The sequence below is a fragment of the Haliotis asinina genome, chromosome 6 (assembly GCF_037392515.1).
Source record: "Haliotis asinina isolate JCU_RB_2024 chromosome 6, JCU_Hal_asi_v2, whole genome shotgun sequence".
NCBI classification, from domain to species: domain Eukaryota; kingdom Metazoa; phylum Mollusca; class Gastropoda; order Lepetellida; family Haliotidae; genus Haliotis; species Haliotis asinina.
The window spans coordinates 54,926,832-54,938,589 of record NC_090285.1 but is presented as its reverse complement, the minus strand read 5'-3'; the positions used below and the strand labels follow the sequence as shown (position 1 = coordinate 54,938,589).

Here is an 11,758-nt window from a genome sequence, read left to right as displayed (position 1 = left end):
CTGAAGACAATAGATCTGACTTTAGATGGCAATTAAGTTAGTTTGTGTGCAGCAGTGTTCCGATTCAGTCAGCATGGTTGGCAGAACCAGCGTGCGAGCGCCCTGCATAACGATCATCAAGGAGAGGGAGCTTTTCTCGGTGTCATTAACTGTAATGTACATGGGTTCTGTGTGCGTGTGACGCGATGCATACATACATAGTCTAACACAATCGTGTAGTTTGCTAGTGGTTGGTTGGTTGGTTGTATAACGCCACGCTCAGCATGCATTACTCAAGCAGTATTAAAAGGGCGGTTCGAAAACAATCGCGTTTGGACCAGTCGATCCAATGATTGACATCATGAGAGTCGATGCACGCAAACGTAATACCATAGATCAACAAAGTCCCAAGCCCTGGCCCCCTGATACTGTGTGTGGACTCTAGTGAGAAGACCAATTCTGATCGACCCAGATCTTCACTGTACACATGCATGGAGAACTGAAGGCCTCGCTGTGTGTAGGACTATCTGTCCTTAACTCGAGCATAGTCAGAGACAAACATTGAACATAGGCGTCCATGTTCTAAATTATGGACAACATTTAACATTCTTCCTACACTTGATGCTAGATACTATTAGTGGGAATTGGTTACAAACTCATAATTAATTATTGATTCATTACAACCGATCAATCATCGAAATAATTGGTTAGTATCATTTGTCAAATTTTCTTGCACAAATTTTAATGCGCAGAAAACAACAGGAGAAAAAAATGTAATGTTTTGTGGCATTTTTTGCAAATTGCAGAAAAGCATTTGCAAATTTCACATCTCTAAATGATGACTAGTATGTTAAGAACACAAATTTACTGGAGTCTTTAACATGTATCCAGGCATAACCTGGAAGAAGGATGTGGTGCTTATTAAAGGTAAATTTAACACACAAAACCAAAATATAGCCAATGAAACATGTGCTCAAAATTGTTTTTGTTTAATTAAGAGAAAACATGATCAAATGCTTGGTCGTTTAGTCATTGTGACCAGTTAATCGGACCACCACTAATAGGTAGATACGAGCACGAAATATCCCATTTTTATACTGGGATACCGTTATCGTTCCATGTTCCACTGTCCAGACAGTGTATATTTCAGTATATTCACTCTGTGGTGTAGAATCCCCCCTCCCTCAAACTATACATGCTCCATAAAAAGCCTTCCGATAATACTGTTTTAATGGATACACGTTTATTCGTAAAGAGCTTCCACACCCCCACCTATCCCGTCATATGTTATAACTCTTATTTGTTTAAAATTTTCAAATATCAAATAAAAATAAACCTAACCAAACATTACCCGGAATACAGAGGTTTAAACCATTTCCATAATTCATGTGCCGTATGTATGGATCATTATTATTAGCGATAGTAGGAGAGAGGCGGTATGGAAGTGAAAGAGATCCAAACTAATACAGGAAAGCGACAATTGTGGAAAAGATCATTTCATTTGTGAAACAACAGCAGGGGATCTTAGGACAAGTGTCAACTTTCGGGAAAACTCTCTCAACAAAGTGTGCAGCGCGTCATTTCCGTGCGGGGGGCGTCAAAGCTCTGACCGCACGCTGAACATGTGGTTTTGAAAACCAAAACACTGAGCATGTGATTGTGGAGTAGAAATACTATTGTTACTAAATATAGCCCTGTTATGTCATGTGACCGAGTTTATTTGAATAGGTTTCCCGTATTCCCTCTCTCTGATTGGTCAAAACGTGCTGAATACTAACGTGTCTTACTGGTCTTGGTAGGTTGATATGCATATGCATTAGTTTTGTTATTTACGGAAACTCCTCACTCAAATTAATTTACAGCTAGCTCGTAGTACTGTTTGTTCGGAGCACTGTTCACAGGAACATGAATAAACCACTCGTTGGTGAAGTTTGATCGATGCGGCCACAGGTTGTTGGGCTCAGCCAATAACTGGTGTTTGGGTGACATTCTGCCTCCGCGGATGCATATTATCAAGTGTGTGCTTCGGTTCTGCCTTTCAATTCGCCAAGCGAGCACGAGAGAGGACGGTGGAATTTTGTTTGAGAGCGTTTTGCCGGAACCGACTATCCCTTGAGGCTCGAAGACCACCGGTCACCTCGGGGACTTCTGACCATGGACGTTCTCTGCGGAACTGATCACAAACTTGGCGATATGGAGGATTCGGACATGACAGATTTTCTTGACAGCGATATGTTCAGCTCCCATTCTATGGTAAGCTATGATGAAATCGGGCATGTGTACATGAGACACTTCCATATGTTTTCAACAAACGTCGTTTTGGGGGTTAAATTTGGCACCGAAACACACGGGAGTCTACCAGACGGACAGTATCCTAGTACATCGTTGATGTTGGTTTATGTCAGTAGTTTTGTGTTGTTTGGAACGAGAAAATCTTGTTGAAAGCTGGGCCATGTGAGAGCTGGACGACAAGCCAGTGCGAGTTTGGAAACGCCCATGTGTTTACAAAGCCACTTGCATGCATGACCGTCTTCGTATTGTATTGGACGTGATTCTAAGGGGCTGTCATCCCCCATTTCAGTGCTAGGGTGTGTGTACCCCGTATTTCAAGAGGGCGTTGCCCTTTATATATAAATCCGGATCTTTTTAAAAAATACCCTGTGATTTCTCAGGTCACGAAATTGACTTTCAGTGTGAAAGCCCCCGTCTGTCTTAAGTAGCCGTATACATTGTCTATAAGAATTTACAAGTGAAATCGACGGTAATAACAGTTAATTATTTGCTGTTTGAAATACTAGGTATTGATAGCATCGTATATCACGCTGATTTGTGTTCAATTATGGACTATTACACTAAGTTATTTCGTTTGATGTGAGACGCAGAAATGCAGTTGTCATAGAAATTTCTGACATGTGATTAAAATATATAAGCTGTTCATAATATTTGTCTCAGGTTGGGAGTAAATGATTATAATGCCAGCCAAGACAACAATGTTGCAGATTTAGCAACAGTGGACAATATTGTGAATAATTCAACATTTTCTATTGTGTTCAACTAACACTCATTATCCCCTGTAATTAACATGCTGACTTTGTAATTACCAGATATTTACCAGAGCAAACACATGACAGGGCATATAATGAGTTGATTACACAAAATCACCACAGACTCAGTGGAGTGCGTGTATTTTTTCAAATTCCAAAGAAAATTTCAAAACTGCAACTGTGTGCAACAATGTATTAATAATTTTCCAATCAGGATATACAGCCTTATGACAATATGCTATCTTGCACTTATTGTTCAGTTATGTGATAAATATAATAGTGAACGGGGAAAGGTATTGTTGAGGAAGACTGTTTACAGGTCACAGCAAGTTCCTGATTAGGGAATTACATGTAGGAAGCATCCCAACACTGTCATGGAGTTTAACCCTGTAATCAGATGACATCTTGTTATCACTGGGGTCAAAACTTCAGTTGTTCCTGACCAGCTGATAGCCACCAAGATTAACTCCATAACACTGATGTATTACTGTAACTTAACATAGTGTTGGCAATACATGTACTAGACTTTGAAACCCACAGCAGTCTAAACTTTGAACTGTTTGTGGTAAGTTATGAATGGAAAGTTTGTGATTCTCTGATCAAGTGACTTATATGGGAAGGGCAAGGATTTCGACACCTCATGGTCCACCCACAACTGGACAAATATAAAATCCCCCCTTTTGAAATTCCCTAATGTGTCATGCAAAGAAACGTAAGTTGTAAGGTGGATATTTCTTTCACAAGTCAGAATAAAGTTTTCAAAACACTATAAATGTCATGGCAAGATCAAGGAACCAATAAAAACTTCAACACATTAAGCTAGCTTTACACAAGCAAGTTGTTGTCAACATTGATCTGCTGAAAGTTAAGTATTGCTACACAATGCCTGTAGTTAATAGACAGAAAAACAGTAAACTGTCTTATACCTATCTTCATTGTGAGACACAATAATGTTTATCTTTTGATTGTCCACTGCTATCAGCTATGAAGTGTAACAGTCTGCCTAGGGGCTATCATGTCGTAACACATGGGTGGAGTCTACCCTTAATTCCTTCCCCCCTCAGGGTGGAGTGGTGATTGATCCTTTTATGTGAAGCCTTACTGTCTATCTCACAGAATGGTATGGAGACTTTAAAGCTATTGTTTAGTGATTACGCTCAATTTATGGCTGGAATGTAACAGCTTCTATAGACAGTCTACTGTTAATTACCTTTCTGGAGTGAGCACCTCATTGGCCGGGCTACTGACCACTGTCATAAAACAAGACAGGGGTTTATAAGGATGCATATTGCTTAAAGGACGCTCTATCAGTGTGTACTGGACTTAAAAGTGCAATGGATATCAATGTGGATATGGACAGTGATACAGACTCATTTGATTTGGTGGTATGTAAAAGTAGAAATATACTGACCAGCAAAAGAAATGCAACTCTTTGTTTTTTGTCAAATTTTTCAATAGAAGACATGAACTTGAATGCTTACTTTCATGAGATTTCACTTTTTCGAAAATTGTGTTTCTTCTGCTGTTCAGTATGTCATCTTATGTAAGATTCTAAGGCTGAAATAGTGTTGATGTGTTTTAAAATATCACTCATGAATGATGCAAACTTTAGTTCTTGGACTTTAGTTCTTAGCAGTGGACAATCAAAAGATAAACATTAACAAGATTAGGATATTGGAAACAATCCATGCACAGCCTTCTGAGAGGCATACAGATAGGGTCTTGTAAATTTGAACACATCACACCAAATATACAACACAATATTCATTGTGACGAAGTGATTTATTCGAAAAAAGCTATGAATACAACAATATAACAAGTTCTGTGGAAGTATTGTTATAAAATTTTCAATAAAGACTGTTTTGGCAAAAAGGCAACTTTCATTGATATTGGTATAGATATTCATATTTGATTTAATATAAAATGTATTGGACTGCCTGAATACTCATATTAATGAAATGGTGTTGGTTGTAAGGGGTTTAGGCCTCATCATGTATTGAAGTCGTCATTGATTTCTTCTTACCTGGAACGTCTCTGTTTGGCAGGTGATAAAAAATGCAGCAGCCATGTTAATTAGTGGAGAGTGCTCAATAGGGGATATGGTGCATTGGGTATTGGCCGTGGCTCGAGCACATGGAGAAACTGACATCACAGTCTGATACTGGCAACAGTCGTCTCATAAGAATTGCTCCTTTCATATTTCATAGGAATAGAGACATTGTCGTATGAATGAAGGTCACTTATTCTTCTGTAGTTGACAGCTGCAACATTGTAGCTTTTTTCTGTTTGTTTATGTTTAGGGACAAACGAAGGTTTGATGACAGAATGTAGCAGTACCTTGCAATGGTTTTTATAGTTGCGTGGTTGAACGTATGGTATTTATACTTAGGGTAACAGATAACAGTAACAGATAAGATTAGAAAAGATAATACATTTCTGCATCTGTTGTGTGATATTGCTGGAGTAATTCTAAGACTGTGTGTAACCATGGTAACCCAACTCACTCACATACTAAAGCTGGATGCACTCTGTTAAATGAATGTACATGTATATTATCCAACCTTATTCCTGTTTTAGTATCACCTTCACAGCCAGTGGCTTCTAAATAGTGGGTTCTAAATAGACCCTCAGCTCATACAGTTTTACATAGGTCTACCCATTTATTGTGTTGACAGAGAGTTTGTCTAATCTGGAGAAGCCAACAGGTTTCTGTCCAATGTCAAGGCTGTCTCGAAAATCTGTTTTTGCTTTCTCCCATGTCATGCCTGTATCCCTGCCTGGCTGCATCGTGACTCGGTGACTCGTAAATCTGCTGGCAAAGCAAGTCAGAGAATCATGGTTTACTGGCTTGGAGACAGTGTTGAATTACATCTGTACCCAAATATCTACCAATAAGAATGTCACATTTCAAGCTTTCTTTATTGGATTGGTTGAAGCTGAACCACCATGGTGTAAAAAGTGGATAGTATTGAGTGTAGGAATGTTTTTAGGCGTGGGAACAAGCTGGGAATATTGAATGATGTAATTCTCCAAGTCACACACTTGCATTAACATGGGGTCAGCATAGTGTGTGTATTATGACCAGAATTGTATACATATTCAGACTACTGTAGTAGTGTATATAGGTGTTAAACACATTTTCATAACATCCCAGTATTGTATACATTTTCAGACTGCTCTAGTATTGAATATATGTCATAACAACCTAGTATTCTATACACATCAAGACTACCCAAGACATGTAGAATATCCTATATGTCATACACTATTCATATTTGTAATTCTCTAGTACTGTTTAAAAGTTTATGCTTTCTCTGTTGCATACATCATAGTATCACCTTGTGTAGTTATTTTATGTGAACTGCAGACCAGTTGGATAAAAGTTGTCTGCAACCCCAGTTCATGAAAACTTCATAGAAACAGTTTGTTTTCTTAAGATGTGCAAGTCCATGTTGGACCTCTGTGTTTGCATCCTTTCATGTTTTCCATTTCAACTTCAAATTGCTCTAGTTGAGAGAAATACTACTCCAGGGGAGAACTCTTTGTTGATCAGCTGTAGAGGCCATGGGTCACAGGGCCAAAGGTCGGCAGACATGGTCAGTGATGGTGTTTGTTCTGAAGGCTTCTGCAGCTGACACAGATGCTGATAGCTTATCCAGAAAGTCATAAATATAAGAGCTGAATCAATGGAGCACCAACAGCTGTGTGCATGGAAGTGTTGTGTATATGCGGCCAGCCTTCTTATTGGAAAATACTCTTGCCTGTCTTATATGGAGATCTATTAAATTCTGAAATAATCTCTTGAATTTGGAAACTGAGAATGTAGAATGAATTATAAATGTACAAAACACTCTTTAACACATTTTCATAACATCCTAGTATTGGATATATATGTATATATATATATATACAGACTTCTCTAGTAATGAAAATATATGTATACATAATGTTCTAGGATTGTATACATATTCAGACTGCTCTAGTATTGAATATATATTCGTAACATCCTGCATCATCCTGTAACATCAGACGTCTGTAATACTGCATATATGTTCATAGCAATTTAGTATTATGTTAAGTGGGACAGCACAAACATGATTTACGTTTGGCCTCTTAAAATATAATTTTGATAGAATCTGACCACTTCGTTTAAATTTAAAAGGAGCCTTATTGAATGTTCAGAACCTGTTGAAAATCAAGACTGTCTTCATTTAGAGTAATAATGTAATACAAATTACATACTTTTTAGAATTCAGGTAATAACCTTGCTTGTGTTTATTAGTTGTCAGTGGATGTTTTCTTATCTGATATGGGCGAAGCACTACCCTGAGGGTCTAGCTTTGTCTGTAACTGTTACGAAGAAAAAGCCTTGCAAAGATCTGGGGTAGAATAGGCTTCCAGCATCCCATGCTTGCCCAAAAAAATGACTATGCTTCTCGTATGAGGCGACTAACAGGATCGGGTAGTCAGGCTCACTGACTTAGTTGACACATGTCATTGAATCATATACCGACCGCTGCCATATAGCTGGAATATCGCTGAGTGCAGCGTAAAACTAAAGTCACTCACTACTAAGAAGTACAATATTAATTACATAATCAAAGTCGAAAAGAACAGGAATGCTAAGTAGTTGCAGTACAGTTGTGATTGAAAGTGGTTGATACAGGTATGAGAAAATCATTTGCCTGGCATCACAAAGAACACCCAACTTGAAAAGAATGTTTCTGCATGAATGCAAAGAAACGACACTCCAAGATTGTTTTCTTTTTCACCCTAAACAAATAGACGCAGTTTTTCAGGAATTTTTATGGGCAGAAGTTTTATGGGAATCAGTATTTGTTTCCAGGATCTTCCAGGAATGGTGGGCTATTTTAGGGCATATGTTGATTGCTTACTAAGTATATTATGACATGATTCCTTTTCAGAATAGACTGCATTTCAGATGAATATTGAGTACTGGAGTAATGTTATCACATGTACAAGGATGGAAGTGCCACCTGATGTGTCCAATTAGGAAGCACAACAGGTTGCCCTATGTGGATTAATATCAAATAAAAGTTAGATTCAATTCCCAGAATCTGCAACATCTTTAATTAGAGCAGCTGCAACACTGGACCAAATTCCTGCTATCTACTTACAGTTATTAATGCAGGCCTTGGTATACTGACCATTGAAACAAACCAGCTGTTGCTTGCCGGAACTACTTTCATTCTGACCTCCTGAATATTCATGAGATAGGTCACTCTACACACAACCTGTTAACCATTTTCTCAAGATTATATAGTGTACATTTGGCCCTCAAGAATCACTGCTGGCTTCAAACATACCAAATATTATTTATTAGCTATTGAAAAGTAAGAATGAATGCGTGTTTAAATGTATTGGGCAGATGGCAGTAACAGAATATCGTGGTGGAATATTTTTGTCAGTATAGTAGGGGGCATGATAAAATGTGAATCAAATTTTGAAATTAATTGTTTAAAATTTACAAGCATATTAACAACATGTGTCTTAGTGCGTAACAATTTAGAGACTTTTTGTGATGGTAGACTTTTTAATGTCATTAAGTACATGGTGACTTGAACATGACCAGTTGTGTTCAGTCGTGTCCTGTATTAAATCATTCTGCATGTCAAGATTTCATTCATCAATACCATCAATAAGTAAGTAAATGTATAAAAATGTCAGGTTGTAATTAATCTAAAACCCAATTTTGTTTATTGCTTCCAAATCTTGTGACAATGGACAAAGATTTAGTGTATTACTACACTGTTCAAGAAAATTAGCTTGACATAAACTGATAAGAATGTGATAGTTTCCTAACCACTATGTCTGTATTGTGTGCACCTGTCAAGATGGTGGTTACAAAGTGCAAGCTTCATATATTTCTATCAGTCTTCTGAAAGGGGTCGTCTTCTTAAATCATATCTTCTAGGCAGTGAATGAGAGTATACCTGGAGGGGTAGAGTGTTCCCTAAGATAACCAAATTCATTGTTCATACACTTAGCTAAAGGCAGTAATAATAGCTGGTTTATTAAGTTTTCATGACAAATTGCATTTTATTGATCAGAATGACAAAAATAAAAATAAAAATGAATTGTCAGTTTGAGTAAATCATAAAGTTTTGTAAATATTGACATCAATTGAGACATGATTGATCTATTTCCTTTTTTACATCTTTTAGAAAGAAGTATCTTGATTTTATTAATAAATTGTATGTAATAATAAATAATAAAATAGTAATAAAATAATAAGTTCAAAGGTTACAATATACTGATGTTCTGTGTTACACATTTGAACATAAAGATACTGGGTACCATTGTGTTAAGTTCACCGAGAAACTGGGTTGGTTGAAATGTATAAAAGTTTTATCAATATGGGATTCGACTTAAATGGTGAAATTTGTGTAAGTAAATAGGTTGTACACTCACAAGATAAACAAACCTGATTAGGCTGATTAAGGTCTTTCGAAACGGGAGATTTAAACAATATGTCATTTGTTTGTCATAGTTAAACATATTTGGCAGATATATATTTAATTTTTTTTACCTGCAGTCAACAAGAGCACCAGGTCTGAACTTCAAAGTGTTATTTGCTTGTTTGTCTAATCTGGTGGAGTAAACCAAGACTGTAATAGACAAGAGAAACAATTGGGCTCCCTATTGGTCAAGGTACATGTGTACTTATGAGATGTTGTTTATACATGTTTGATTTCATTGTCTCACTGTGAAGAAGCTCTTATTTTACAAATCCTGAATTAAGTATTTAGTTTGCTACATCCCTCTATTTTGCCTTTTGGAGAAGATGAAGACTTTTTTGATTATCCTGATTGTAGTGGATGTGAAAATAATTGCAGAATTTCAACAGTACCCATGTGAAATAAGTGATCAAACAGGATGATTTTTTTTATGTTTTCTGTGAGAGTAATTAATTGGCAGGTCAACCAGCAGTAGCATATCACCTCTTGATAAACATTTGATGTATCATCTCCATGGAAACATTGTATATTATAGTATACAATAGTATATATGATATATGAGCTGGGGTAGTATATGTAGTACTATTGGTTGCTTATCACAACAGATTTGTATCAGAGGGTTAGAGCGTACTGACAAAATGACGTATGATCATGAAGATCATGAAGATCATGATATGGTTGTGTAGAAAGTTGACCTTAGCGACATTCTGACAAGCGTACACATTCTGACAAGCATACATAATGGTGCAGTCAGTCCTGGGGGTATTGCCCTGGAGATCAACTAGACACGGGAGTGATTGACACGTGACATGGATCACAGGCTAGACAGTTTAACACTGTTTTGTTTGTCCTGTGATTTATTGCACGGTTCTTGTTTCACCCCAAACAGGATTTATAAATCAACATGGGTTAAGTCTTTCTCGTTTTGACATCAGGGGAAATATACTGATCAGCAAAAGAAGTGCATTTATATTTTTTTCAGCAAGTTTTTAGATACAAGACTTGAACATGACCGCTTACTTTGGGTATAATCTGTGAAGCTCATTTCTGGCGTTCACCATCATGATATTGATAGAATATGGCTAGTAGCAACATAAAACCCAACTCACTCAAATATAGTTCATTTATATGATACATACAGTGTAATATTGCAAGGTTTTAAACAGTGTAATATAGCAAGGGTATAAACCCCATATAACACTGGTTAGGGAATATACGCAATTGTCAAAACCAGTAGTTGTCATTTATTGTATAAGAGATGCCTGTGAGGACGTTCGCAGTACCTTACTTATATGTAAACAGGTCAAAGGTGAGCATATCTTGTTTAGCAGCTCAGGCTTATCGTGATTAGGTGGTAGTTATCAAATAGACCTGTATCAGCATGACCTGAGAGGACCTGGATGCAGCTCTGAGGAGCAGGGGCTTGACCTGAGGCCATGTTGGCCTAACCTGAGGCACTGTGATGAATGAAGATGCTATGCATATATCCCTTCAGGGTAGCTGAGTCTGATGGCTGGATTATCGAGAAAGATGAGTACAGTGCAAAAGTCTTTGATGATAATAACACTAGGGTCATTTACCCAGAAAGATAAATTTTCAAATTTTCTTTATAGACTTTAGTTTTCCATGGTGTAAATATGTGTGTTTGATGAGTAAAATAAAATAATCATTATCTTTTTAAATAATTTTTCTTATGAGATTTTTTTAAATGTTAAATCACAATTAGCTATTTTCAAGATGGGTGCGTATTTTGATGGAGGGACTTAATATACCTTTAAATTTAAATGTAAGTTTTTTGGTCATGTCTTTTAATAGCTTCAATATATGACAGTAGGGATCCCTGTGATTATGACTTGCCAGGTAACAAATGTTACATATTTGCACTGAATATATCTTTGTTGCCTGTGTGTATAGCAGGCCCATGCTGGGATTAGTGGTGGAATTAGTTGAGAGGGTGCTAATTATGATAATTATTGACATGACAAGGTGCATGAGATTCTGACAATGACTGTATATACATTGAAGTCCCTCAACTGTGTCATATATTGACGTCTGTTAACTGTGTCGTACATTAAAGCCTGCCGTCTGTGTCTTCATTGAAGTCCCTCAACTGTGTCATATATTGACGTCTGCTAACTGTGTCGTACATTAAAGCCTGCCGTCTGTGTCTTCATTGAAGTCTGTCAACTGTGTCATACTTTGACGTCTGCATTGATGTGTCTTTGCATTGATGCATGCTGGCTGTGTTGGTACATT

General features: G+C 37.2%; 1 protein-coding gene across 4 annotated transcripts in view; it reads left to right on the top strand.

Annotated features, from left to right (window-relative positions):
• Positions 1-1,823: 1,823 nt before the first annotated feature.
• Positions 1,824-11,758, top strand: part of LOC137287192 (cyclic AMP-responsive element-binding protein 3-like protein 1) — a 35,257-nt gene continuing 25,322 nt past the window's right edge. For 2 of the 4 annotated variants that reach the window (XM_067819375.1, XM_067819374.1), the window contains exon 1: positions 2,020-2,232. In XM_067819375.1, the coding sequence (XP_067675476.1) occupies positions 2,134-2,232 (99 nt within the window). In that variant the 5' untranslated portion in view covers positions 2,020-2,133. Of the gene's footprint in view, positions 2,233-11,758 lie in introns of all 4 variants that reach the window. The other 2 variants (XM_067819377.1, XM_067819376.1) reach the window with 2 other exon arrangements.